Raw genomic sequence first — 27,941 nt, 5'->3', positions numbered from 1 at the left:
GTTATGAAAGCATGCAGCCACGTTTTCAGAGATAATATGGTTTATTTGGGAACTTACAGACACTTTCATCATCATGGTGAGTTGTCATGAATGTGACCCACAGAAAATGCAAACAACTGATTGAGAACTCTCACGACTGTTGACTTTGATCCTCCAGGTGCGTAGTGTTCATTGTATCGCATACCAGAATTGTACGTATTTTAATAAAACAGATGATCTCTCTTTCTCCTCCCTCCCCCTTCCCAAAGATACAAATTAATAATAGTAGGTAAAAAGCGGGTTTATAGAATAAAATTCTCTGAAGTGAATGTTCAGCACAGTTTTTAAATACTGACAAATTAATCCCTGAATTTGATTCATTTATTTCCATGGCACTGACAATATTACTCTTATATTTCAGCACTAGATTACATATTATATCAAGTATAAAAACTATCACACTCTAGCTCGTTTTCCTAGCTAATGCTGAAAATCCAAATTTTACAGTAACATTTGTCAAACTTATCACAGTCCATATCACATATTGATCTGTTTAACACTCATCACATAAGAATAAAATTCTATGAAAATAATACACTTTTATACATGGTAAAGCCATACAACACAGAATTTCTATATTATTTAAAAGATAGATGAACACAACCAAATTCCTGTGTTGTGCCTTTTGTAAAAATGCTGAGTCCATTATTTTTCTGAAGGAAAGTAGACAATTATTGTATTCTCAAAATATAAATGCCCATGTGTGATACAGATAGATAAAAACCTAATTTAGTAACTGTTTTATATAATACACAGAAAAATGAAAACATTACCATTTGATTTTAAAAATAAAACAATACTACTGAAGATAGCTTGGACCAGTTACTTCTGCACCTATCTGAGTTCTCAGAAAATTTGTTACCAACTGCAGTACAGTTACAGACAGAGTTCTATCAGCGAGAATCAATGACGCAAGCATAGCTGCATCTTCTGCTCTAATGTCATTAATAGCAGCCTGAACAGATCTAACCAGTTCTTCTTTCTGACGAACCGTAAGATCTTCCATCAATATTTTTGGGACAGGCTTGAACTTGTTCTTACTCATACAATATGCTGTGATTCCACCAAATGTGCCACCTGGAAACAAAAATACACAGTTGATTTCCTTCCTTTTCTAAAAAGGAAACACTTTAAATGCTAAAAATGTACTATCAAGATCACAGAATCTGTTACAGCAAGCTGAAAGCAACAGAAAGCAATCCTGCCCTTTCATATATTCATACAGCAGGGCAGGTAAACTGTGCTAAACATATAACAAATTTTCTGTCACAGAGAATTTAGAAAAATCAACTAAAGAGTTCCAGTTAAATCATGAACTACTTTATAAATCAATTCACCAACAACAAAAAAACAAGAACAGTAACTATGCAAATATTTTCTGACATTATACAACAATTCCAAAGAACACATTATTTTTGCACAATAAAGCATAAGTTTTGTTTATAACAATGAGAAAAATACTGCAACGAGCCATAATTTCATCAAATGTACAATTTAATTATTTGTAGTAATGTTCCAGTTGAAGCCCATCATTACCCAGCAGCTACATTTTTGTGCTATCCTGTGTGTTTCTTTTAAGTTAGTTTGTTTCATAATGCAACAGAATGTCTTTTACTGAATATAATGCAGCAAATATATTGCTTTTTAAGCATCTGAATGCAGACTGGGGACAATATGGCAGATACATACAATAATTTATTTGGTTGTTGCTGTTGATGTATCACAGACTGGCTGGCTGCACCTAAGGCCAATCTGTCTTAGGTACAGCACACCAGTACACACTCATGAACAAAACACAGTCTCAGTTTAGTACAGGCACTGAGTAGAGAGAGAGAGAGAGAGAGAGAGAGAGAGAGAGAGAGAGAGAGGGGGGGGGGGGGGGAGTATTTTACAGCTCTGAAAATTATTCATCTGAAAGCTAGTGACCTTCTTAGACTTGTTAAATGCACGCTACATCAGTGGTGGGGAAACCACCCAAGTGCTATCATGGATTTTTTTCTTTTTTAAATTCTGGAACTGGATGCCACTCTTGTCACAATGAGCTTCAGTTACTGCATCAGATAAGAGATGTGCTTGCCATAGTCTGCGAATCACAAACTTTCTTAAGTGTGCTTTTATATTTTTAACGTCTACGTACTGTGGTTTTGGTTTTGTTTTGCTTTACGGTGCAAAAAACAACTGGGGTCATATGAGCCCAAGTCAAAACTATAGAACACGGAGACAGAAAGGAGTTAAAAATGACTATACGTCAGTCCCAATTGACATAATAGAAAACAGTTAAAAATGTGCACGTGGAAAAAGGGCTAAAAAAGACACCGTACAGAAACAGAGTTCCAAAACTAAAAATTAAATGGCCCTTGCCATATTGCTTTGGCGAATAAAAAGTAAAACATGGTCGACAGGCTGCGCATCATTTGCTAAAACAGCCAATAACTCAGACGACAAACCCAAGCGGGAACGTCAATGGTTAAAAAATGGGTATCCATCAGAAAGTGGTGGACGATTAAAACTTCTGGGCAATGTGTACAAAGTGGTGGGATAGTGCCACTTGGAAAATGACAATGGCTAAAAAGGCAGTGTCCAATATGCAGCCTAGTTACAGTAACCTCCTCGTGGCAGGTGGGCCGAGAGGACTTCGTCCAAGCCACTGGGAGAGATTTAATAAATTGGAGCTTATTCCTGTGAAGGGAGGACCATTGGCAACGCCAAAGTGACACCACCACCTCACAGATGGCAACACAGATATCATCTAATGGAATATAGGTACTCGCGGGCTGAGGGGCAAGAACTGCAGCCTTGGCAGCAGTGTCAGCAGCCTCGTTTCCTGGCAGACCAGGAACCCACAGAAACATCACACTGATGTCACCAAGAGTGAGCAAGTGACAGTTTTACTGGACTCTCTGCACTACGGGATGGGCAGTGTACAGTGCACACAGACTTCGAAGGGCACTGAGTGAATCTGATCAGAGAGGACAATTGAAAAGGCTGTGTCGCCAGATGTACTCCGTGGCCTGATAAAGGGTAAAGAGTTCGGCTGTAAATACTGAGCAGCGTGCTGGAAGCCAATATCGAAAAACACGGATGCCAACGATGAAGGCATACCCGACCCCATGGTCAGTCCGAGAGCCATTAGTGTATACAAAGGTACTATCACGAAGTTCCATGCGAAGGTCGTGAAACTGAAGGCAATAGACCGAGGCTGGAGTAGCGTCCTTAGGAAGCGAATGAAGGCCAAAGTTAATATGTGCCACTTCACAAGGCCCAGCATAGACTCTCAACCGAGCTAGTGTAAAAGGCACCTATGGCCAAACGGATGCCACAATGGTGGCTAGTGTTGAGACCGCGTAAGAGGGATGGGTATGCAATCGCATAAACGAAGCACCCAAGTTGAGTTTCGAACAAACAAGGGATCAGTATAAATGGAGGAGGGTGGTTCCATTGGCACCCCAGAAGTACTATTGAGGACATGGAGGAACTGCATACAGCAGGATGCCAGGTAAGGCACATGGGAGGATTGATTGGTTGGTTGGTTGGTTGGTTGGACTGGACAAGGGACCAAACTACGCGGTCATCAGTCCCTCCGACCTGGGAATAACTAAAACTGATACAACCTCACACTATACAAGGGAACTACAATGGCCATAAAAATTATCAACTATAGACAGAGAAGGAAGGAAGAAGGTGGAAGAAGAGAGGAGGGTTAGTTGGTTGATTGGGGTTGAAGGGACGAAACAGCAAGGTCATGAGTCCCTTGATTCAAATGTGGTCCATTCAGACAGTTTGACATCTCAGAAAAGTCAGAACGATAAAAGGGAAAAGGCTAAAAAACGTAAAAGTGCAGTCGTGTTGTCAATGGTAAAAACAAAATGAGGGAAGTCAGCAAGAGAGCAACCCCAAGGCTATGCTAGAGGCAGGAATTACCCCACCTCTCAAGCAGTCAAGGCAAGACCACCTGCTATTTAAAAGCATTCAACCGCTAGAATGTAGAAGTGCGAATGGGAAAAGGAGACTAACCAATTCTATAAAGTGATAAAAACAGAGTAAAAGGGAAAGAAAAGAGGATCTTAGCCAGAGAGGGGAATCTCCAAAAACAGCTTGCAGTGGGAGACCCCCCAACCCACACCGCCCTGCCCCAACACCAGAGTGAGATTAAAAACCTTAAAACTGAGAATAAAAACCACTTTTACAGAGGAAACTGAGAACCAGTTCGACCATCCAGGAATCGTCAGCCAACATTAAACGTAAATTGTGGGGAAGTCTGTACATAGTACGCAGAGCCAAAGAAGGGGGCATTCCACCAAAATGTAGGCTACTGACTGGAAGGCTCCACAACCACAAAGTGGGGGTGGCTCATTGCACAAAAGAAAACCATGCGTCAGCCTGGTATGGCCGATGCAGAGACGACACAGGGTGGTTGAGGCCTTTCGGGAGAGGTGGAAGGAAGGACGCCACGGGACTGGTGTCACCTTAATCGCATGAAGTTTATTAGACAGGGAGGTAGCCTCCCAAGAGTTGGCCCATGATTGTGCGAAGTGGGATTTGATGTGAAGCTGTAAATCCGCTGCAGGAGGGGTTAAAGAGAAGAGGGGGGGGGGGGGGTAAGTGACCTCTTCCCCCAGCCAATGATCAGCAAGCTCAATACCTGGGATACCCAATGGCCAGGGACCCAAAGCAAGTCAACGGAACAAGCAGCACGGTGAAGATCAGCGAGATGGTCATAGATGGCCGAGACCAAGGGATGGTGGGAAAAACACCGCTCAATAGCCTGAAGGCCACTCATCGAGTCTGTACATAACAAAATGGGATTGAGTTGGGACTGTTTAATAAAGGTAAGGGCCTGGGAAATTGCCATCACTTCTGCAATAAGCACCCCACATGCAGTTGGCAGGAGATGATTTTCCATGCCAACAGAGGACGTGAAGGCATATCCCACATGATCAGCAGATTTAGAGCCATCGATGCGAAAACACCACCATCCTGAAACGCCCATAAAATTTGGCGGAAAAACAACGGAACACCATCGGGGGAACGGAATCTTTCGGACCTCAGTGGAGATCCATCCGAATCCGGGGCTGAAGAACTAACGAAGGGGGGTTGTTGGGGAGGAAACGTGGGAGACAGGACAAAGAAGGACACTGAAAATCATGGCTAAGAGACGCAAGGCGGAGCTCAACCAGTAAACCCGCCCGAGGGCGGGAATCAGGTGGGCGACGTCCTTTGTCTGGGAACAGGATTAGAATAGGAAGGATGAGTGGGCGAGGAATGGACAGCGATTGCATAAGAAACCAGAAGTGGGACTGCCAAACAGAAAGGGATGGGGGGGGGAATCCCAGCTTCAACCAGATACTATCAACAGGGCTAGTAGGGAAGGCACCGGTGGCCAAACGGATACCACGATCGTGGATCGGATCCAGGATGCGCAGTGTGGAAGGTGCAGCCAACCCATAAACTTGACAACCATAGTCCAAGTGAGACAGCACTGAAGCCCGATAAAAGGCGGAGAAGAGTGGAATGATCCGCACCCCAAGAGGTGTGGGCAAGGAAGTGAAGGACATTGAGTTTACGGAAACATCCTATCTTCAGAAGTCTGATATGAGGCAGCCAAGTGAGCTTGTTGTTGAACAGAAGATCCAGGAAACGAAACTGTGCAACCACAGGTAATCGTTGCGCATCGAGGTAGAGCTCCAGATCAGGGTGGACCGTAGTAAGGCGAAAGAAGTGGACCACCCGCGATTTTAAAGGAGAAAATTGAAACCCGTGTGAGAGGGTCCATGCAGAGGCACACCGTATAGCACCCAGGAGCTGCCACTCTGCAGAGGCCATCGAAGAGGTACTAACCCAAATGCAGAAATCCTCCACATACAGAGCAAGGGTGACCAAAGGACTGACGGAGGCCACAAGTCCATCTATAGCAATGAGGAAAAGAAGTACACTCAATAAGGAACCCTGTCTGACACCATTCTCCTGGGTCCATGGAGAACTAAAAACAGTACCAACCAGAACCCTGAACAACCGGTGGAACAGGAACTGGCACATAAAAATCAGGAGTGGCCCCAAAGACCCCACTCATGAAGTGTAAGGAACATATGATGGCGCCAAGCCGTGTCATAAGTCTTGCGAAGGTCGAAAAATACTGCAACGAAATGGCGACGCTGGAAAAAGCCTACATCTACATCTACATTTATACTCCGCAAGCCACCCAACGGTGTGTGGTGGAGGGCACTTTACGTGCCACGGTCATTACCTCCCTTTTCTGTTCCAGTCGCATACGGTTCGCGGGAAGAACGACTGTCTGAAAGCCTCCATACGCGCTCGAATCTCTCTAATTTTACATTCGTGATCTCCTCGGGAGGTATAAGTAGGGGGAAGCAATATATTCGATACCTCATCCAGAAACGCACCCTCTCGAAACCTTGTGAGCAAGCTACACCGCGATGCAGAGCGCCTCTCTTGCAGAGTCTGCCACTTGAGTTTGCTAAACATCTCCGTAATGCAATCACTATTACCAAATAACCCTGTGACGAAACGCGCCGCTCTTCTTTGGATCTTCTCTATCTCCTCCGTCAACCCGATCTGGTACGGATCCCACACTGACAAGCAATACTCAAGTATAGGTCGAACGAATGTTTTGTAAGCCACCTCCTTTGTTGATGGACTACATTTTCTAAGGACTCTCCCAATGAATCTCAACCTGGCACCTGCCTTACCAACAATTAATTTTATATAATCATTCCACTTCAAATCGTTCCGCACGCATACTCCCAGATATTTTACAGAAGTAACTGCTACCAGTGTTTGTTCCGCTATCATATAATCATAAAATAAAGGATCCTTCTTTCTATGTATTCGCAATACATTACATTTGTCGGAACTGTGGATTCCAAGTGAAGTAAATGATCAATCGGAGACCGTCCCTCTCAAAAGCCATACTGGTAAGGGGACAATAGATGAGAGTCGAGGACCCAACTGAGCCGACGGGCTACCATCCATTCAAGTAACTTGAAAACAATGTTTGTCAGACTAACTGGCCGATAGCTTTTGACAAACATGCTTGAGGATGGGGACCACAATACTATCCCTACATTGAGAAGGGAAGTCACCCTGGAGCCAAATATGGTTAAGCAACCAGATAGGATGTTGTCGTTGTGGAGCACTGAGATGTTGAAGCAATTGGTTATGAATGGAGTCTGGGCCAGGTGCTGTATCATGAGAAGATTAAAGTGCGGAAAGAAGTTCCCATTCAGTAAAAGGTACATTGTAAGATTCTGACTGACAAGGAGTAAAACGGAGGTTGATGCTGATGCTGTTGCAAAATTGATCACAAGATGTTCCGTGAGAATCAACGGATCCGTGCAAAGGCCATCTGGGAGGGCAAGGCCCGGGAGGGTAAACTGCTGATGGCAACTTTGGAGAGAGCGAAGAGTAGCCCATACCCGTGACATAAGGACAGAAGAACCGAGGGAAGAAACAAAGCGTTCCCAACACACCCATTTGCTCCATTTGAGCAAGGAGCGGGCTTTGGCGCAAAGGCATTTAAAGGTAATTAGACTGACAGCAGATGGGTGCCTCTTAATGTGTAGCAAAGCTCAACAGCGATCACGGATGGCAACGGCAATGGCCGAGCTCCACCACGGGACTTGGCAGTGGCAAAATACTCCTGATGAGTGTGGGAAAGCAAGTCTAGCAGCACGAACAACCGCTTCAGACACGTCACGTAGGACATCAATACAACCTAACAAAGAGACAGAAAAAAAAAAACCTGTGCAGTATATAGAGGTCAATCGGCATATTGGAAAGACTAACGAGGTAACCTGTTGCTTGGGGAGCATAAAGGGAATGAGAGAATCAACAGGAAGTGGTCACTATCACAAAGGTCGTCGTATGGCGACCAGTGTAATGAAGGTCGGACGGAGGGAGAATAAAGAGAAAGATCAACGGCAGAAAAGGTACCATGACCAGCACTGAAATGGGTGGGGGATCCATCATCAAGAAGGCACAAGTTGTGGCCTGTAAGAAACTGGTCTATGAGAAGAGCCCAACTATAGATGGAAATGCACTGCCCCAGAATGGATGATGAGCATTAAAATCCCCAAGAAGGAGGAAGGGAGGAGGACATTGCTGAACAAGGGCAGTTAAGGCAGCAGGTGTAAGAGTCCTGTCAGGAGGGAGATAAAGATTGCAACTGTGACCCCAGAGTCCAGGAGGACCCTAACAGCAACTGCTTCGAATGTAGTTTGAAGAGGAATCCATGTGCTAGCAATGTTCATATGCCACCAGAGGCCCACAGAGGGCCCACCCAATTTCGAGAAGAAGCACAGAACCCACGGAGGGTGATCAGTAAAATGAGATTCCTGTAGAACCACACAAGCTGCCAAGTAAAACAATATAAGGGATTTCAACTCTGGAAGGTGATGGTAATATCCATTACAATTCCAGTGGATAACCACAGAACGACAATTCAAATAGGGGGTGAATAGGCTAAAGCCAGTCATGCTGCTGGGTCACCAGCCATCACCGACAAGGGGAGGGGGGGGGGGGGGGGGGGGGGTTGACATCCATGAACAGCAGGTCAGAGTCAGGTTGCAAAGGTGGGGATGGGACCTCTGGTGACACCAGAGGCTCCTTGACCAAGAACTTATGTTTCTTCTTCTTTTCCGTTTGAGATCGAGGAGGGCTGTGCTGCAGAAAGGAGTCAGCTGCAGCAAGATCTGTAACAGAAAGGGAGTGGGTGACCTGGGGGCCCACAGATTGTGGTTCTTGTGGTCGTCTTGTGGCAGCACACCTTTGGCCTGGAAGGTGCCGGGAAGGGGGGGGGGGGGGGGGGGGGGGGGTCCCGAGAGGGGCGCCCTTGACCGGCAGACACCGAAGAAGTGCGACACTTCTCTGGCTGGGGAGGGGGAGCAGCACCCAGAGGGGTGGGTGTGGGAACTGCAGGGGAGGGGGGAAGAGATGGGTTCGGGACTGGGGTAAGGAAGGGGTGAAGATGTAACTGAAGCACAGCTAGACGTCACTGACATAGGATGAAGACGTGCATACTTCTTACGAGCCTCAGTGTAGGTTAGGTTATCAAGGGACTTATACTCTTGTATCTTCCTTTCCTTCACATAAGCCGGGCAATCCAGTGAACATTGAGAATGATTGCCATGACAATTAACACACAGAAGAGGAGGAACACGGGAACTCCCCTCAAGGAGTGCGGCCAGTCACCACAGAGAGGGGTCTGCTAACAGTGGGAAGAAATGTGTCCAAAACGCAAGCACTTAAAACACCTCATAGGTGGTGGAATGTACTGCTTCACATCACATCGATAAACCATAATCTTGACCTTCTCAGGGAGGGCATCCCCTTTAAAGGCCAATAAAAAGGCACCAGTGTCAATGCGATCATCCTTCGGGCCCTTCTGAACACGCCGAACAAAGGGAACACCCCGCCATTCTAGATTGTCCCCAAGTTCCTCATCAGTTTGAAGGATGAGGTCCCTGTGAAAAATTACACCTTGAACCATATTCGAAGAGACAGGAATTGTGCCAAGGTGGTCACAGGCACAAAGGGCTGCAGACTGGGCAGCTGAAGCAGTTTTGATGAACAACGAACCCGACAGTATCTTGCTTAGAGTGTCCAGTTTGCCAAATTTGTCTTCAATATGTTCCACAAAAAATAAAGGTGTGGTATTGGCGAAAGTATCCCCATCAGTCCTGGTGCAAACCAGGTAGCAGGGGAAAGGTTTTGCCCCTGGCCAACGGGCTTAACACTCCTCCCAGGGGGTAGCCATGGAAGGGAAGGCCGAAGGAACAGAAGAAGCAGCACAAAAAGAATAATTTCCATTCAAAGAGATGGCCGTAGAAGAAGAGCCACAGTTCTGGACCTGCATGCGTTTCATTTGCATAGAGAGTGCCCTGATAGCACCCACTCCGATCAGGGTCTCTCCCCATGGGTGCCACCCAGCCACAGCAAGGGCCGTCTGCCCCAGCAGCCACTGCCGGGAGTTTCAATGCTCCAGGATGACAAGCAACCACTCCTAGGCTTATACGAGGATGTAACAGCTCAGGTACCAGCAGTGTGGCCCTGTGTTTTCAGGGGGCTCAACCAAAAGGGTACATAGCGGCCCCACCACACGGGCTGGCTGCCATACTGGCTACGTACCCTAGCATCAGACAACAACGTGAAGGAAAAGATTGAAGGAACTAGGAGGGCACATGCTGGAGACACTAGGTAAGGTGTTCTTCCCCAAATGGCTCACACTACAGGATAGAAATTTAGCAGTGGAGGTCAAACCCCAGAGGGGGACCAGAGAATGGCAAAAGGATGAGGTAATTATGCAACAAAACCAAATTGCAAAGCCAACATAACCAGGTGGATAGCGGGGCCAACATAAAAAAGGACACCAAGAGAGGGAGAGCAGAGAGCGGAGGGGAAGGAGCAAGGACAGTAAAGGATGGGAAGGAAAAGGAAATGCAGCCCAGGAAGGAAGGAAGGCTGCAATATCTCGGGGCCCCATGCTCGCCACACACATACTCATGAAAGGACCTTGAGCCCCCTGGGAGCTCAAGCGGGTTCTTACCAGGTTTGAGCACTGGAATGATGGTGCTCTCCCACCAGTGTGATGGAAAGATGCCATCGCACCAGATCCAATTGAAGATGATGAGGAGAAGTCACTTGTAGTCAGACAAAAGATGTTTAATTATCTGAATGTGGGTATGATCTGGCCCAGGAGCTGTGCAAGGGCACCGAGGAGCTCCCACTTTGTAAATGGGGCATTATAGGGTTCACTGTGGAGTGTAGTGAACAAGGGGACTTTCCTTTCCATATGCCATTAGAGGGTGTGAAAGGCTGAGGGTAATTCTTCGATGCAGAGGCTCAAGCAAAGTGCTCGGCAATCACATCTGCGTTGGTACATAACACGTCATTCATGAGAATGACGGGGACACCTGTTCGGGTTTAGAACGCAAAAAGACATCTGATCTTTGTCCAGACTTCGGAAGATGACGTATGCCACCCAATGGTTGACACGTACGTGTCCCAACACTCCCATTCCCGTTGTTTCATAGCTGGCGAGCGCGGGCACGGAGCTGCTTAAAGGTTATTAGGTGCTCTAGGGAAGGGTGCTGCTTATGTCACTGTAGAGCTCACCAACGATCTTTAATTGCCTCAGCAACTTCAGACGACCATCAAGGGACTATCTTTTGCCACGGGCACCCTAAAGCGTGAGGGATCGTGTTTTCTGCCGCAGAAACAATCGTCGTAGGACCTACTCAATCACAACATCAATGGCACCGTGTGGGCGAGATTCAACTGTGATGGCAAAGATGAAGCCTACCCAGTCTCCCTGTTTTAAAGCCCATCTGGGTAGGTGTATGTGGGCAAGATGCTGGGATAGTGACAGGGAAATGGTCACTACCACACAGGTTGTCATGAGCTCTCCAGTGGATAGATGGGAGAAGGCCAGGACTACAGACCGAGAGATCAATGGCCGAATATGTGCTAGTTGCCACACTGAAATGTGTGGGGGCACCTGTATTTAAGAGCAGAGATCGAGGTGGGACAGTAAAGTTTCAACATCTCTACCTCGGCCAGTAAGTACAATGCGACCCCACAAGGGGTTATGGCCATTAAAATCTCCCTAAAGTAGAAAGGTTTAGGGAGTTTATCAATCAGTGCAGTCGCTACGTTCTGTGGTACTGCAACATCTGGAGGGAGATATACATTGCAAAAAGTTATTTCCTGCGTCATCCGTATTCTGACAGCCACAGCTTCAAGGGGCACAGATTCACTAGATACTGAGTTCAGGACATAGACGCAAACTCCACCTGACACTATTATATTTGCTATGGCTCCTGTGATATCTCCTGTAGCCATGAAGGGCAGGGATCTGCATTGCAGGGAACCAGGTTTCCTGGAGGGCAATGCAGAAAGCAGGTGTAAACCTTAACAGTTGCCGTAGCTCAGCCAGATGGGGGAAAAAACCGCCGCAATTCCACTGGAGGATGACGTGATTGTGAGACTCAGTCAATAAGGCAGTCTATGCCTCAGGGTCACCTGCTGCCACCGAATGAGTACCTGTGCGATGAACATCCATTGTGTCTGAGGGCCTAGTGAGATCTAGGTCCTCAGTGGACGTCAGAATTGCCACTTCATGCTCAGACGCAGATCTTGTAAGGAGCACTGGTGTGGGTGCCACCACAGTGCCTTGGTTCTTAGGGGCCCTTTTTCAGTTTTTCTCACTGCTCCTTAGATTTGTCCAGCTGTAAGGGTGTAAGTGATTCAGTCTCAGGGACTGAGGAGGACTGTGTAGCACTACAACCAGCTACCTCTGTTTGCTTCAACCACTGGTGGATGTCAGCATTACCACTGGTAGGAACCTGGGAAGGGAGTGACCCAAGGAACCCCTTCCTAGCAAGAGGAGGTGAAGAAGACGTACACTCTCCGGCTGAGAAATGGTAACTGACATTCTCAATGGTTGGAGGAGGGGGGTGTTGCTTCCAAAGTAGGTGGTGCACGAGCGACAGGGAGGGAAGTGCCTCCCACCATCAAGGGGGTAGGTGGAGTTTCGCAGCTCAGAGTCAACTGTATGTGGTGGAACGGAAGATGGTAGAACTGTTTTCATAGCAGTGGTGAAAGTTGACACCATACGCACAGGATGTAGCCTCTCATACTTTCTCTCTGCCTCAGTGTAGGTTAGTCGGTCCAGGGTCTTGTATTCCATTATTTTCCTTTCTTTCTGGAGAATCCTGCAGTCTGCTGAGCAAGGCAAATGGTGACATCTTGGATATTTGGGAATCCAGCCAGGTATTCGCGTCATTCTCGCACGATATCTCAACAGCGTGCCTCGCTGTCTTCTTCAGGTGCTACCTGAAACTGGTCCTTGGGTCAATCAAGTCCAGTATTTATGCCTAGAAGGAGCTGGGCGTTCCGTCTTCGGTCCGCACCGAGTCGCGTGTTCCCTCTGTGGTCCGCTCCCGCCAGACTCAGCTTCATTGGACCCCTCCAGATGCAGACTATTGACGCAAGGACCAGTCTCAGGTAGCACCTGAAGAAGACAGCAACGCATGCTGTTGAAATATTGTGCGAGAACGACACGAATATCCGGCTGGATTCCCGAATATCCAAGATGTCAACAGATCGCTGAGAAAGCATGAAGAATAACACAAGGCAAATGGTGCTCTCCGCAGTTGACACAGATATGGGAAGCGAGGCACATATAGTATTGGGATGCGAGGAATGTCCATAATCGTGACAGGTGATACAAAGTACAGTGGAAAGACATATAGCCGAACTTCCAGCACTTTGAAGCACCACATTGGGGGAGGGATATATGGCTTCACATCACAGCGGTAGACGATCACCCTGACCTTCTCGGGTAATGTGTCACCCTCGAAGGCCAAGATGAAGGTACCAGTGGCAACCTGTTTATCCCTCAGAGCCCAGTGGACGTGCCAGACGAAATGAACACCTCGTTGCGCTAAATTGGTGCACAGCTCATTGTCAGACTGCAGAAGAAGGTCCCTGGGAAATATGATACCCTGGACCATATTTACGCTCTTATGGAGTGTGATGGTAACAGGAACATCCCCCCGCTCATCACAAGCGAGTAATGAGCGTGACTGGGCAGACGATGCCGTTTTTATCGAGACTGACCCTGACCACATTTTGGACCCTCCACCTCCCCAAACTTGTCCTCTAAATGCTCCATAAAAACCTGAGGCTTCATGGACATGAAAGATTCCCCATCAACTCTTGTATATACGGGGTACTGGGGTGAATAAACTTTGCTGCCATCCTTAGCCTGGCATTCCTCCCATGGCGTGGCCAGTGAGGGGAACGTTTTGGGGTCGTATTTCTTAGCACTGAAGGTAGACCTCTACCACTTAGAGATTTCTGGTGGTTGACCACCAGCAAGAGATGACCTACTACACTTCATTGATCAGCCTTGATGCCACCCACTACAACCAGGGGCCCTCCACACGGGCGATACCCAGCTGCAGAGAATGCCTCCTGGCAGGAAGGCCATTGCTGGGAGTCCCGATGTCCCAGGGGGATGGGCATCCACTCCTTGACATACCTGGGGAGCTAACGGCACAGGCATCAGCAAAGCGAACCCTGTGTGGTCAGGGGGCTACAACCAACAGGGTAGATGGCGGCCCCACCACTACGGACTGGCTACTGTGCTGGATATCAGGTGCAACCAAGTAAACAAGTCACTTATCATCGTCGGCGAGCAAAATGATACTGTACAGTTGATGGAAAAATATGCACCCAGGACAGTGACCTCTCACAACAGTTGGAAGACGAGGATAAGTGCAGATCCACGTTGACGAAGGATGCGAGAGGTCTCGACGCATGGACACTATGCATCATGTAAGGTGCCCTTCCCCAACTGGCTCTCTCTTCGGGAAAATTTTGAAAAATGGAGGTCAAACCCTACAGGAAACCTTCACATAAAGGCCAAAAGGTGTGAGATTCCTTTTAGTCGTCTCTTACGACAGGCAGGAATACCTCGGGCCTGTTCTTACCCCCAGACCCACAGGTGGGGCAAATTGGGGAATGGATCTTGGTCCCCGATAGCCTTCAGAGGTTGGCCCACATGACAGAGGAAGGGGTGGAACTGTTAAAAGAACTAGTGAATGAAATCCAGCTAGCTCTTTTGTTATCCCGAAGAACGCAATGACACTTAGCACACATCTGTTTATAATGAAAGCAGATTGCCATTATAGGATAACTAGTGAAAACACAGAGCATGCCTCTGTGCACGAATTGCGTCGAGGCATGCCTCAGTCCACCACGGGACTGGGACATGATGTGGTAAAGAAGAAGTGTGAGGAATGAATGGAACGTTCTGCAGCAGTAAGGATAACATTTGTGAGACTTTCCAGCTGGTCTTCACAACTGGGGAAACATTGTTCTTCCAGGAGTAAAGCTGCCATTTAGGCATGCAGCAAACGGATAGCACATGGGAAATGGTTGCTCAAGTAGGTGTCAGAAAGAATGGACCACTCAAGATGAGGGGCAAGCTGGGCAGCGCAGAAGGATAGGTCCAAATGGGAATAAGTGTATGAGGAGTCAGAAAGGAAAGTGGGTGCTCCAGTCTTAAGGCAGAAGAGGTTAAGTTTATTAAGAAGGTCAGTGAAACAGGTACCTCTCTGACAGGTCCTGGGAGAACTCCAATGGGGATGACGCACATTAAAGTCACCGAGTAGCAAAAATGGGGAGTCTCGGTTGGGCACACAGTTTTAATCTGCCAGGAAGTTTCATATCAGCGCACACTCCGCTGCAGAGTGAAAATCTCATTCTGCTGAAAATTTCTTTGTAAGAGCATATGACCTTAGCTATAATACTGATGAAATAAATATTGGCTACAGAGACAAGAAGGGTCAGACACTGTCAACATAGCTCAAGAATAAGAGAAAATTGGGACCATGGTGAAAACTATTGAACAGACAGATTGTAGTGATTAAATCAGGCTATCTTATGCTGTCATGGGAAACAAGGAATTAAGTCTTCAGTGAAAGTGCAGTAAACATCATGTTTGCCAGTTGTGCATCTACATTATATTGATATTCGCAGTAATATTAAAGAATAGCTTGCTACTCACCATAAATATGACTTGACTTGCAGACAGGCAGAACAGAAGTGATACAATTAAGCTTTCAGACAAGGCCTTCCCCAGAAGGCGCACATGCACAGGCCACTGCTAGCTCTAATCTCTCTGAGCAGAATGAAACTGCATCTAATAGAAGAAGCAATATGAAGTAGGGTGGGAAAGGGGGAGGGATAGGAGGGTACAAGGGGTAGGAGAGAAGTGGGCACTGAATGGTGAAGCATACAGGGACTGATGGCGACACGACAAGGTTGCCAGACAAAGTGCCAGGAAGCTGTGTGGAGGTCTTTTCTCCTTCTTTGCTCTTCTTTCCCGCTCCCCATATCCCCTTCCTTCCCTCTCTCCCCAACAGTCACTCAACACTGTGCCTGGCAGCCTTGTCCTGCCACTATCAGTCCCTACACAATCTGCCAGGCAGCATCCACTCCTCTCTCCCCACCTGTATCCTGCTACTTCTCCCCCTTCACCACTCCAAGCCACACTGCTGCTTCTGTTCAACACAGTTGCATTCTGGGCAGAGCAGCCAGATATAATGGTCATGTGTGCATGAATGTGCAACAGTCATTTAGTTGTGCCCGTCTGCAACTTAACCTGTCATCTGTATGCTGAGTAGACATTATCCATTTCATAGTATTGTCTGTATACTGGTCCCCTCCCCCTCTCCCCCCATGATCCACGGACTTTGCCATTGGGGGGCTCGCATGCCTCAGTGATACAGATAGCTGTGCCTTAGGTGTAACCACAATGGATGGGTATCTATTGAGAGGCCAGACAAATGTGTGGTTCCTGAAGAGGGGCAACAGCCTTTACAGTAGTTGCAGGTGCAGCAGTCTGGATGATTGACTGATTTGGCTTTGTAACATCAACCAAAGTGGCCTTGCTGGGCTGGTACTGAGAACGATTGAAAGGAAGTGGGGAAACTACAGCTGTCATTTTTCCAAAGCCCATGCAGCTCTACTCTATTGTTAAATGATGATGGTATCCTCTTGTGTACAATATTCCAGAGGTAAAATATTCCCCCATTCGGATCTCCAGGCCGGGATACTCAGGAGGATGTTATCAGGAGAAACAAAACTGGCATTCTATGGATTGGGGCATGAAATGTCCGATGCCTTACTTGGAGAGGTAAGTTAGAAAATTTTAAAAGGGAAATGGACAGGTTAAAGTTAGAGATAGTGGAAGTTTGTGAAGTTTGGTGGCAAGAGGAACAGAATTTCTGGTCAGGTGAATATAGCATTATAAAATTGGAACGTGGATAAGCTACTATGAACAGCATAGTGAATGCACTATTACAGCGAAGACAGACACGAAGACCACACCCACCACAGTAGTACAAGTTTATATGCCAACTAGCTCCGCAACGATGAAGAGACTGAAAAAATGTATGACGAGATAAAAGAAATTATTCTGATAGGTAATGGAAAAAATTTAACTGTCTTAGGACACTGAAATTCGATAGTATGAAAATGAAGAGAAGGAAAAATAGTAGGTGAATGTGTACTGGGAAAAGGAATGAAATGGGAAGGTGCCTGGTAGAATTTTGCCCAGAGCATAATTCAATCATAGCTAATTTTTTTGGTGTAAGAAACATGAAACGACATTGTTTATGTGGAAGAGACCTGGAGACACCAGAAAGCTTCAGACTGATTATACAGGGTGATTCAAAAAGAATACCACAACTTTAAAAATGTGTATTTAATGAAAGAAACATAATATAACCTTCTGTTATACATCATTACAAAGAGAATTTAAAAAGGTTTTTTTCACTCAAAAACAAGTTCAGAGATGTTCAATATGGCCCCCTCCAGACACTCGAGCAATATCAACCCGATACTCCAACTCGTTCCACACACTCTGTAGCATATCAGGCGTAACAGTTTGGATAGCTGCTGTTATTTCTCGTTTCAAATCCTCAATGGTGGCTGGGAGAGGTGGCCGAAACACCATATCCTTAACATACCCCCATAAGAAAAAAAAATCGCAGGGGGTAAGATCAGGGCTTCTTGGAGGCCAGTGATGAAGTGCTCTGTCACGGGCCGCCTGGCGGCCGATCCATCGCCTCTGGTAGTTGACGTTCAGGTAGTTACGGACAGATAAGTGCCAATGTGGTGGCGCTCCATCCTGCTGAAATATGAATTTTTGTGCTTCTTGTTCGAGCTGAGGGAACAGCCAATTCTCTAACATCTCCAGATACTGTAGTCCAGTTACAGTAGCACCTTCGAAGAAAAAGGGACCAAAAACTTTATTGGCTGAAATGGCACAGAAAACGTTCACCTTAGGCGAGTCACGTTCATACTGAGTTGTTTCCCGCGGATTCTCAGTGCCCCATATACAGACATTGTGACGGTTGACTTTCCCGTTAGTGTGGAAAGTTGCTTCATCACTAAACACAATCTTTGAAACGAAAGATTCATCTGTTTCCATTTGAGCAAGGATAAAAATCACAGAAATCGATTCTTTTAATCTTATCAGCTGCAGACAGTGCTTGAACCAATTTCAGACGATAAGGTTTCATAACTAACCTTTTTCGTAGGACTCTCCATACAGTTGAATGTGGAATTTGCAGCTCTCTGCTAGCTCTGCGAGTCGATTTTCCTGGGCTGCGAATAAATGCTTGCTGGATGCGTGCTACATTTTCATCACTCGTTCTCGGCCGTCCAGAACTTTTCCCTTTACACAAACACCCATTCTCTGTAAACTGTTTATACCAATGTTTAATACACCACCTATCAGGAGGTTTAACACCATACTTCGTTCAAAATGCATGCTGAACCAGTGTCGTCGATTCACTTCTGCCGTACTCAATAACACAAAAAGCTTTCTGTTGAGCGGTCGCCATCTTAGCATCAACTGACACTGACGCCTAGTCAACAGCGCCTCAAGCGAATAAATGTACAACTAAATGAAACTTTATAGCTCCCTTAATTCGCCGACAGATAGTGCTTAGCTCTGCCTTTTGTCGTTGCAGAGTTTTAAATTCCTAAAGTTGTGGTATTCTTTTTGAATCACCCTGTATAATCTTAAGACATACGTCAGAGCCAGATTTTAAATTTTAACGCATTTATTGATTATGAACTGTTGATTAAAACTAAAGAACCTGCAAAAAGGTAAGAATTTAAGGAGATGGCACCTCATTAAACTGAAAGAACGAGAGATGGTAGAGAGTTTCAGAGGGAGAATTAAGGAAGAACAATTGACAAGAATAGAGGAAAGGAATACAGTAGAAGAAGAATGGGTAGCTTTGACAGATGAAATAGTGAAAGCAACAGAGAATCATGCAAAAAAAAAAAAAAAAAAAAAAAAAAAAAAAAAAAAAAAAAAAAAAAAAAAAAAAAAAGAGGGGGGGGGGGGGGGGCTGGTAGATTCCTTGGGTAACAAGAGATACTGAATTTAACAGATGAATGGAGGAAATATAAAAATGCAGTTAATGAAGCAGCTGAATAGGAATATGAAAGTCTAAGAAATGAGATTGACAAGAAGTGCAAAATGGCTAAGCAGGAATGGCTGGAGAGGAAATTTAAGGATTCAGAAGCACACAGAATTAGGGAAAACAGAGATGCTGCCTATGGAAAAATTAAAGTGATCTCTGGAGAAAAGAGAACCATCTGTATGAATATAAAGAGCTCAATTGGAAAAGAAGTCCTGAACAAAGAAAGAAAAGAAGAAAGGGGAAGGAGTATACAAAGGGCCTATACAAGGAAGATGTATTTGAGGGCAAAATTATGGAAATGGAGGAGGACGTATTTGAAGATGGGAATGGAGATATGATTCTGCATGAAGAATTTATGAATTACTAAAAGACAAGTCATAAGAAGGCTCTGGGAGTAGACAAAATTCCATTACAACTACTGATAGCCGTGGGAGAGCCAGATGTGAAAACTCTTCATCGGGTGTGTAAGATTTGCGAGACAGGTGAAATACCTTCAGACTTCAAGAAGAATATAATAATCCCGATTTGAAAGAAAGCAGGCGTTGACAGATGTGAAAATTACCAAACTATCAATTTATAAATCATGGTTGCAAAGTAATAACAAATTCTTTATAGAAGAAGAATGGAAAAACTGATAGAAAACAAGCTTAGGAAATATCAGTTTGGATTCCGGAGAAATGTAGGAACAAGCAAGACGATTCTCACCCTACAACCTCTCATTGAAGATAGGTTAAGGAAAAGCCAACCTATGTTCATAGCATTTGTAGACCTACATAAATGCTTTTGATGATGTTGGTTGGAATACTCTCCTTCAAATTCTATAGGTGGCAGGGGTAAAATACAGGGAGCAACAGGCTATTTACATCTTTTACAGAAACCAAACAGCAGCTGTAAGTGTTGATGGGCACAAAAGGGAAGGAGCGATTGAGAAGACAATGAGACCTGATTGTTGCCTGCTCCAATGGCACTCAATCTGTATACTAAGAGAGAGAGAGAGAGAGAGAGAGAGAGAGAGAGAGAGAGAGAGAAAAGAAATAAGAACTTTGAGGTTTGCCAATGACATTGCAGTTCTGTTAGAGTCAGCAAAGGACTGGGGAGAGCAGCTGAATGGAATGGACAATGTTTTTAAAGGAGGATGTAAAACTAACACCAACAAAAGCAAAACAAGGGTGATGGAATGTAGTATAATTAAATCCAGTGATGCTGAGAGAATTAGATTACAAACTGGGAACTTAAAATAGTAGCCGAGTTTTGCTACTTGGGTGGCAAAGTAACTGACAAAGGCTAAAGTACAGACAATGTAAAATGTAGACCAGCAATGGCAAGGAAAGCATTTCTGAAGAAGATAAATTTGTTAACATCAAAGATAGGTTTAAGTGTCAGGAAGTCTTTTCTGAAAGTATTTGTATGGAGTGTATTCAGGTATGGAAGTGAAACATGGACAACAAAGAAGAAAACAGAGTCTTTTGAAATGTGGTGCTACAGAAGAATACTGAACATTATATGGGTGGATCATGTATCTAACTAGGAGTTACTGAATAGAATTGAGGAGACAAGAAATTTGTGGCACAACTTGACCAAAAGAAGCGATTGGTTGATAGGACACATTCTGAGACATCAAAGAACCACCGATTTAGTACTAGAGGGAAGTGCGTAAGGGTAAAAATCTTAGAGGGGGCTCAAGAGATGAATACAGCAAGCAGATTCAGAAGGATGTGGGTTGCACTAGTTACTCGAGTGATGATGATGAGGCTTGCCAGGATAGTAGCATGGAGAGCTGCATTAGACCAGTCTTCAGACTGAAGACCAAAACACAATATTGGGGTATTCCAACATGGACTTTCTACAGTTTTATTTTGATATTCCATTCCCAAGGTAAAAGCAGACGATTAAGATTATTAAAAATGTATGTAATACATAGCACTCTACAATACAATAGAAAGGGAAAAAATTGCATTCTCATTAAACACAATTAAACCACACCAGAATTTATGAACCATGTAAAAAAATATATAATTGTATCAAATGAAAATTTACTTAAGGTAACACTTACTAGAAGGCAGAATCATGACTTTGTGCTTACCTGCAGGAGGTGAAATTCCAAGTAGGCTATTTACAAAAGACATCTTTAGAAACACAGAATATATCTAAGCTTTCAGAACAGTTAGTGCCTTCCTCATGCAGGAGAGACTTGTCACTCAGACCTAAGGGTTATGCAAACCCATCTCTTGTGATAACATGGGGGGACAAATCTCCAATTATCCTTGCAGCAAGAGGGTTCCCTTCACCCTCAAGCCTAAATGGCATGCTTCTCCTATCCATTCTTCTCCAAACCATCCTACTCTCCTCACTAAAGAAGACACTAATAGTTCCAAAACAGTTTTTCCCCTACTTTTAAAGATGGGTGTGTTAGCAGTACTTGGCATTTTGTCTCCTGACACTAAGAACTGGTCTTCCACTCCACATTCTTGTAGAACATTGATGAATACCATGGGATGGGAGGAGTGAGATATATCACTACATGGCTCTCTATTGGGTAATTTCCAGCTATTATGAAGATGGGTGTTTGATTTCCTCATGTTGGCACAAACTTTAATGTACTTAAAGTGGAACTCCTGTCATTGAACACGTCTATCACTATTCCGTGTGGTGTGATAACATAATAAAAATTGTTTATATCTATTATTATGAACATAGTCTTTTGTATTTCTTTTTGGTTATCTCAGTACTCCTTATTAACCACAATGGTTTTTTTTTTTTCTTTTTTCTTTTGTACAAACTCAAATATCCAATAGGTTGTGACTGATCACAATATATCACAATACAAATACCGCAATATGAATAAATCTGAAAGATAATCTTGCTAGTGTCCCTTCATGTAATGCATTCAATTATAACAAGACCAATGTCAGTGACAACCTTGGAAAATTACCATCGTAGTATAAAGCACCCTCAAAAGATATACAGAGGTGGGCACATTCAGAAGCTTTGGGTAGTGAATGGCCACAAAGGCCATCCCTGCAGCAAAATATCATGTTGTGTTGCTGATGTTTTACACAGTTCCACTAACACAATTGGACTTAATATGGCAACATTAATGGATGGGTTCGCAGAATCTTTTCTTAAATGTCCCAGGTATCTGGAAGACATCGTTCATTAAGATAATTTACTATTTCACTCAGTCCAGAAGGTCCCAGGCTCTGTAGTGTTCATGATATAAAATGTACTTGTATACAACTAAAAAGCACTGACAACACTCTCCTGAGACGTAGGAGAGATGTTTACACTGAAGAGCCTGAGGGGGAGGAGGTGTCACCCCCGTCTGAGTGAAAATTATGTGCCGTACCTCAGTATACGTGATTTAAAGACAGATTCATGTGTACTCTGCCAAATTTTTGGGAACAATCTAGAAAAAATAACTAAAGAGTACAGATTTGTGAGCACAGTGCAGGAAGTTCTGGAAGACCAGGAAATAATGGTACTAGGAATGAGAAATTGGAAATTCCCACAAGGTGTTTGAATTGGAAGAAACTCATCTCAATGAAGCCTATGAAAAACATTTCATACATTCTAACAATACCTTCTATTAAAGGATATGATTAGCATGCATTTGCAAAGAATACTGATATCAAGGAACTTAACATTTGCAGCTGTACACATTTCAGTTTTTCTCATTCTTAATTTAGAAGCTGTTTCTTCAACATAATTGAAATTTAAAAAAATCTGGAGGGATTTACTGTTCCAATTAATCATACCTCAATTTTTCACTCATCATCTCAAATATGGCTGAACCAAATTCATGAGATTTTGAAGAGTAATTACTGGTTGCTGCCACACAGGATATAAGACAAAAAATAGTTAGATCAGCCTCATACTTGTTTTGAGGTGAGAATTATCACTCACTTCCCCCCCCCCCCCCCTCCGATCCTATGATAAGAAGGAAAGGGATTACAGAAGCGCCCAATTCCACCCGGCTGCTTTGACCCATGACATCATCAATATAAGACGCCTATGACATTATACATACACATGGTAACAAACACGAAAATACATATAAATAAGAACATTTCCTCCCAAAGATATAATGAAAGTAACAGGACAACTGCAGGAAATTTGAGAGATTTTATGATGGGGGAAAAAAAAAAAAAAAACCACACACATTCCCCTAGACCAACAAAATCCACAGGAATCTGATACTTTCGTTGACCTATATAGCTCAACCGCAAATGTTGATACCACAAAATCAACACCTACAATTACAAAAATTGGAATCTAACACTTTCCTTGACCTATACAGGGCAACCACAGCTAATGATACCAAAAAACCAACACCTACAACTATGATAAATAAAACCAAACAAACAACACTTCAAAAATCTAAAAATCAAACCTCTCTACAGAAATTAAAAAAAAAAAAACAATCAATACACCATAAATAGACAAATCATCACAACTCAAGGGGAAAAAAAACTTACAGATAAACGAAACTCAATCACACCTTACAAATTAACAACTGCTAAAAAAAAAGTCCTCTACAACATAATCATAAAACAAACACCCCACCCCACCCACCTACCTAAATCCACGAAAATTACCTCCCCACCCCATACACATACATACCAAACCCCCTCAACTAACCACCCTCTGCCTGTTCATCTTACCCACAGCCCTCAGACATAAATAAAAAAATACAATAATCCGTAGGCATGCTCTTCCGCCAGCAATACTCATCTAACAGATTGCAGGTTAGAAGAGTGCCTCTTTCCCCTCCCGGTGATTGATTTAACTGCCCCCCAAAACCCCTCTGTTGTATTTTACATCCACCAGGTTCATAATTTTTAAACATTAAACAATGGTTCACAACTAAATGATCAAAATCCCTTTTTCCCAAACCACTGCATGACGAAAAAGCATCTGAAACTACAGTACTCCCCTCCTCAATATACTCTTCAATTAACCCCACCAATTCCCTCTTAGCATGCTCCCCCCCCCCCCCCCAAAAAAAAACCCTGACAACACAGTCCCCCTGAAATAATAGCCACCTACATCCACAAACCAACTGGAGACTTACCCCCCCCCCCCTCCCCCATACCACCTACTCCCAAATTGTGACTCATCTATCTCAAAAACCACTCCCAGCCCACCGAACTTACCTCTACACTTCACATACTCAGAACACACTTCCCTTCTCATGCACACAAAAACTAACTGAGGACCTATAACAGAAACAGTAAGTCATCAAAATCTTTCTCGTGGCCAGCCTAGATTTCCCGAACCAGGTACCGCGTTTAATGGAGTGCCAAACATTGTTCTCTCGACACCACCACTTGTACCCGTCCCTGGTCCAACACGCTGGAACTCTCACCGACCTCATATTCTCGCGGAAGATACTGCACTTCACGATTTCCGCAATTAGCCCAAATACTGGGAAGAATTTAACCAGGGACAACATGTCTTCTCCCATCTTCAGACACAACCAACTCAAACTAAACTCCACGCCATAATTACGTCACACACCACAATATCCTTATGTTGTGGGTCAAAGCAGACATGTGGAACCTGACACTTCCATTGACCTGAAGGAAAAGTATTGCAACACACTTTTTCAAAGCTTTTTGTTTGTGCTCTTCGCACGCTGAACTTTGATTGATCATAGCTGAGTCTACTTAGTGCCTGGAAGTAGAAGCCCAAAATAAAACTAAAAAAAAAAAAAAATCAATGAGCCCATTGTAAGTAAGATGAAACCTTATGGCAGTAATTGTACAAAAATTGAAATTGAACCAGTATGTTAACAAAACAGTAAAAATGAATATTGGTAAAGAGTGGACTGTATTCCTGATCAATTGTTTACAATTAAGCTTCAGACTGCATCGCAAAACTACTACTGTACAATGTTAACATTAGCTCCTCAATTGGAACTTCCCAAAGTACCTTTAAAAAACAACTAGGCCTGAAGGAAATCCTCTGACCAAAAACCACTATCATCCAGTATACAATCAAGTCTTTTTCCAAAAGTAGTTTAAAGAGTTAAGCTTCAAAGCTGTGTTTCGTTTTTAAAAGTAAACTTACAGCAAATCCTTGTCTAACTCAACAAATGTATATGCACCACAGTGAAACTATAAACCAAGATATACCTCTGCCCCAGATCTGCCAAAAGCATTTAACATAACTGACTAACATTTGCATTTTAAACTAGGCCACAAAGATGTCAGTCATCCAAAAAGTCTGCTGACAATTTGCTGTATGGCAGAGCTGTCAAACTACCTTTATTGTTTCTATTCTTGACAACACATTAATATTGTTGGTTGATGGGAGACTCATTTTCAAGCTTGTGAAACCAGTTTTCAAAACTTGCCATGTTTTAAATATACTAAGACTGTGTACTAGAATGTCAACAGTTCAAATGGCTCTGAGCACTATGGGACTCAACTGCTGTGGTCATAAGTCCCCTAGAACTTAGAACTACTTAAACCTAACTAACCTAAGGACAGCACACAACACCCAGCCATCACGAGGCAGAGAAAATCCCTGACCCCGCCGGGAATCGAACCCGGGAACCCGGGCGTGGGAAGCGAGAACGCTACCACACGACCACGAGATGCGGGCAGAATGTCAACAGTGTTTCGGGCATATTCTACATTTACTTTAATTAATTAATTAGGAATAGATTGTTTGTGATGAAAGTTAGCCGCCTGTAAAAATAGACACCACGGCGTAGGGAAACAAAGTCAGAGTCTGTGGAGCTCTGAAGACTGGGCACCACATAGTATCCTTATTACACATTCCTATGCAGCAGTCCTTTCTTCTACACTAGGGAGTGACAAAAGAATTAATTATGCAAAAAGGAAAGCAAGTCAATTTTTTTTTACATTTTCATCTCAAAAGTCTGATATTATCTGTAACACAGAAGTTGCAATGCATTTAAGATGATCTGGATCATGCTATATCTATTTGCAGTTAGTACAAATGTAAATAGTTCTGGCTGAATATCAATAATTTACCAAACAGCAGAAGCACCGAGTCCTCATGAAGAACATTTATTAAAAATACAAACACACAAGGATTTACAATTGTTTCAGTTGTTGATTTACCCTCATGCTTTATTGCTAATGAATGTCCACAGCTACAGAACGATGAACACCACCTAATAAGATACTCAGTCTTGTCAGCATCACACCTCCAAGTCTTCTCTGGGAAGTCACTGCTGATCAAGAACTGAAGGTTGAAAACACTGAAACACCCACTGTTTGGTCATCAGTTACAGCTTACACTGAAACTGAGAACAAGTTTCTTCCTAACATCAAAGCCTTTGGAAGTACCATCAGATAAGGCAAGAATTTCATTTGGACATCAAAGCACCAAAGGTGGAGTTACATTAATACTTTCTGGTTGGTAACAGCTAGGACTGGTGTCTATGGAGATCCCTTAACAGAATAAGAACTGTTGTTGGCAAGCCTAAGTCGTCACGTAAGTCATGGGGCTTCATGTAAGTGGATGGTAACCATAAGTGTGACCACAAATGATCATGTGTTGCCATGCCCTAAGTGTTCCCACAAGTGTCCATCTAGAGATTTCCCAACAGTGACATGTGGTGAGAAACTACATAAAAGATCTTGATATTCATGATTAGCTGTTGCCATTTATGTTATATGATTCTAGAGAGCTCTGTTGAAATGCTGATTAATAGTAGTTTAGTACTCTTTGTATACGTGTAGCTATACTTGGGATTCAAAACTCTTAGTACATGTCATGTGATAAAAACCAAATAAAATAAATTTGGAGAAATGCTACCCAAATGCAGCCTTTTGTCAATTCCTTTGTTTTCTTAATTTAACTTTTTTTTGCAATCTATGTATAGCCCATGTAAGCATGAATGTTATGTAATCACAGGTATATGGTTGGACATGGGGAAAGCAACACTGTACAACAACAACAACAAAAAAAAAAACTAACTCAAATGGTTTTTTTTTTCCTAGTATGCAACGAGCCATATAAAAATAACTGCCACCACCTTACCTGTGTATCACTTATGACATACAATTACTTGAACCCAGTAAAATAATTCTTGAACCATGAAACATAGAATTTGCACAAAATGCTCCTAAACCTAAATTAGAGTTGTTCTACATCCAACATAGTAATCAACTGTGCAATGAATCATAACGCAACTGTGCGGGTGTCACATGTAAATAATTTGAATATTAACGTCACTGTAACCCAAATGTAAATATTTTGGCCATAGTTTGTGTGTCAGTTTCTACTTGTTTTATGCGCACACTCTTATCAGTTGCGTATGTCAAACACCGCGCCAGACAGCCACAACAATAAATGTGCACTACTCACCAAGTGCCAAGCCAAGAGGTCCAAGCAGGAGGCCTCCACAAACGGTGGACACACCCGTAATTATTCCTCCTTTAGCCGATTCCTTGACTGCAACATTCATGTGTTCGTGTTCTGACACGATAGCAAGAGCATTCATTATTTCTCCAGTATTGAGAGGCATTTTTGTTTAATATTACAGCTAGAGCTTTGAACGAGAACCTCAATTAGCGCCACTTATTGACGTAAATTTTGTTAACTGTGACGAAAGCTGACGATATTATTCCCATTTGATTTCACATTAAAAATTTAAACCAACTCATTGCAAATCTTACAAAATTTACTGCGCATCACTTTTAAACAGAATCGGTCTACTTCGTAAAGGGCAACTTATATAAACCTAATATCTACGATATCTTCCTTATCTTGTCATGGCTTCCTAATCACTCCACATTCCAGAACTCCAATGTGTAATCTTCCCTGCTTTTCCTGCTGAGTACTGAATGCTGAACTGCTGAGTGCTGACTAAAATTACCCGGCGCAGAGTTCATATTATGC

The 27,941-nt window shown here is 43.7% G+C and overlaps 1 protein-coding gene across 1 annotated transcript; it reads right to left on the bottom strand.

Moving 5' to 3' along the window:
• Positions 1–22: 22 nt before the first annotated feature.
• LOC124804829 (protein C19orf12 homolog) lies at positions 23–27,941 on the bottom strand. The gene is made up of 2 exons (XM_047265175.1): positions 27,408–27,941; positions 23–1,116 (listed from the first exon to the last, which is right to left on the bottom strand). The coding sequence occupies exons 1-2, from the start codon at positions 27,565–27,567 to the stop codon at positions 839–841; spliced, it is 438 nt and encodes a 145-aa protein (XP_047121131.1). The 5' UTR covers positions 27,568–27,941; the 3' UTR covers positions 23–838.

This window comes from Schistocerca piceifrons, chromosome 7, assembly GCF_021461385.2.
Source record: "Schistocerca piceifrons isolate TAMUIC-IGC-003096 chromosome 7, iqSchPice1.1, whole genome shotgun sequence".
Taxonomy (NCBI): Eukaryota; Metazoa; Arthropoda; class Insecta; order Orthoptera; family Acrididae; genus Schistocerca; species Schistocerca piceifrons.
Note: the sequence above shows the minus strand (reverse complement) of the source record. Positions and strands in the feature narration are given on the sequence as shown.

What these genes read in the sequence shown, in the direction of transcription:
- LOC124804829 (XM_047265175.1), bottom strand. Translation starts at nt 27,567, where the DNA reads ATGCCTCTCAATACTGGAGAAATAATGAATGCTCTTGCTATCGTGTCA. An exon ending in ACCTCTTGGCTTGGCACTTG is followed by an intron (nt 1,117 to 27,407) that starts GTGAGTAGTGCA and finishes TTTTGTTTCCAG; the next exon opens with GTGGCACATTTGGTGGAATC.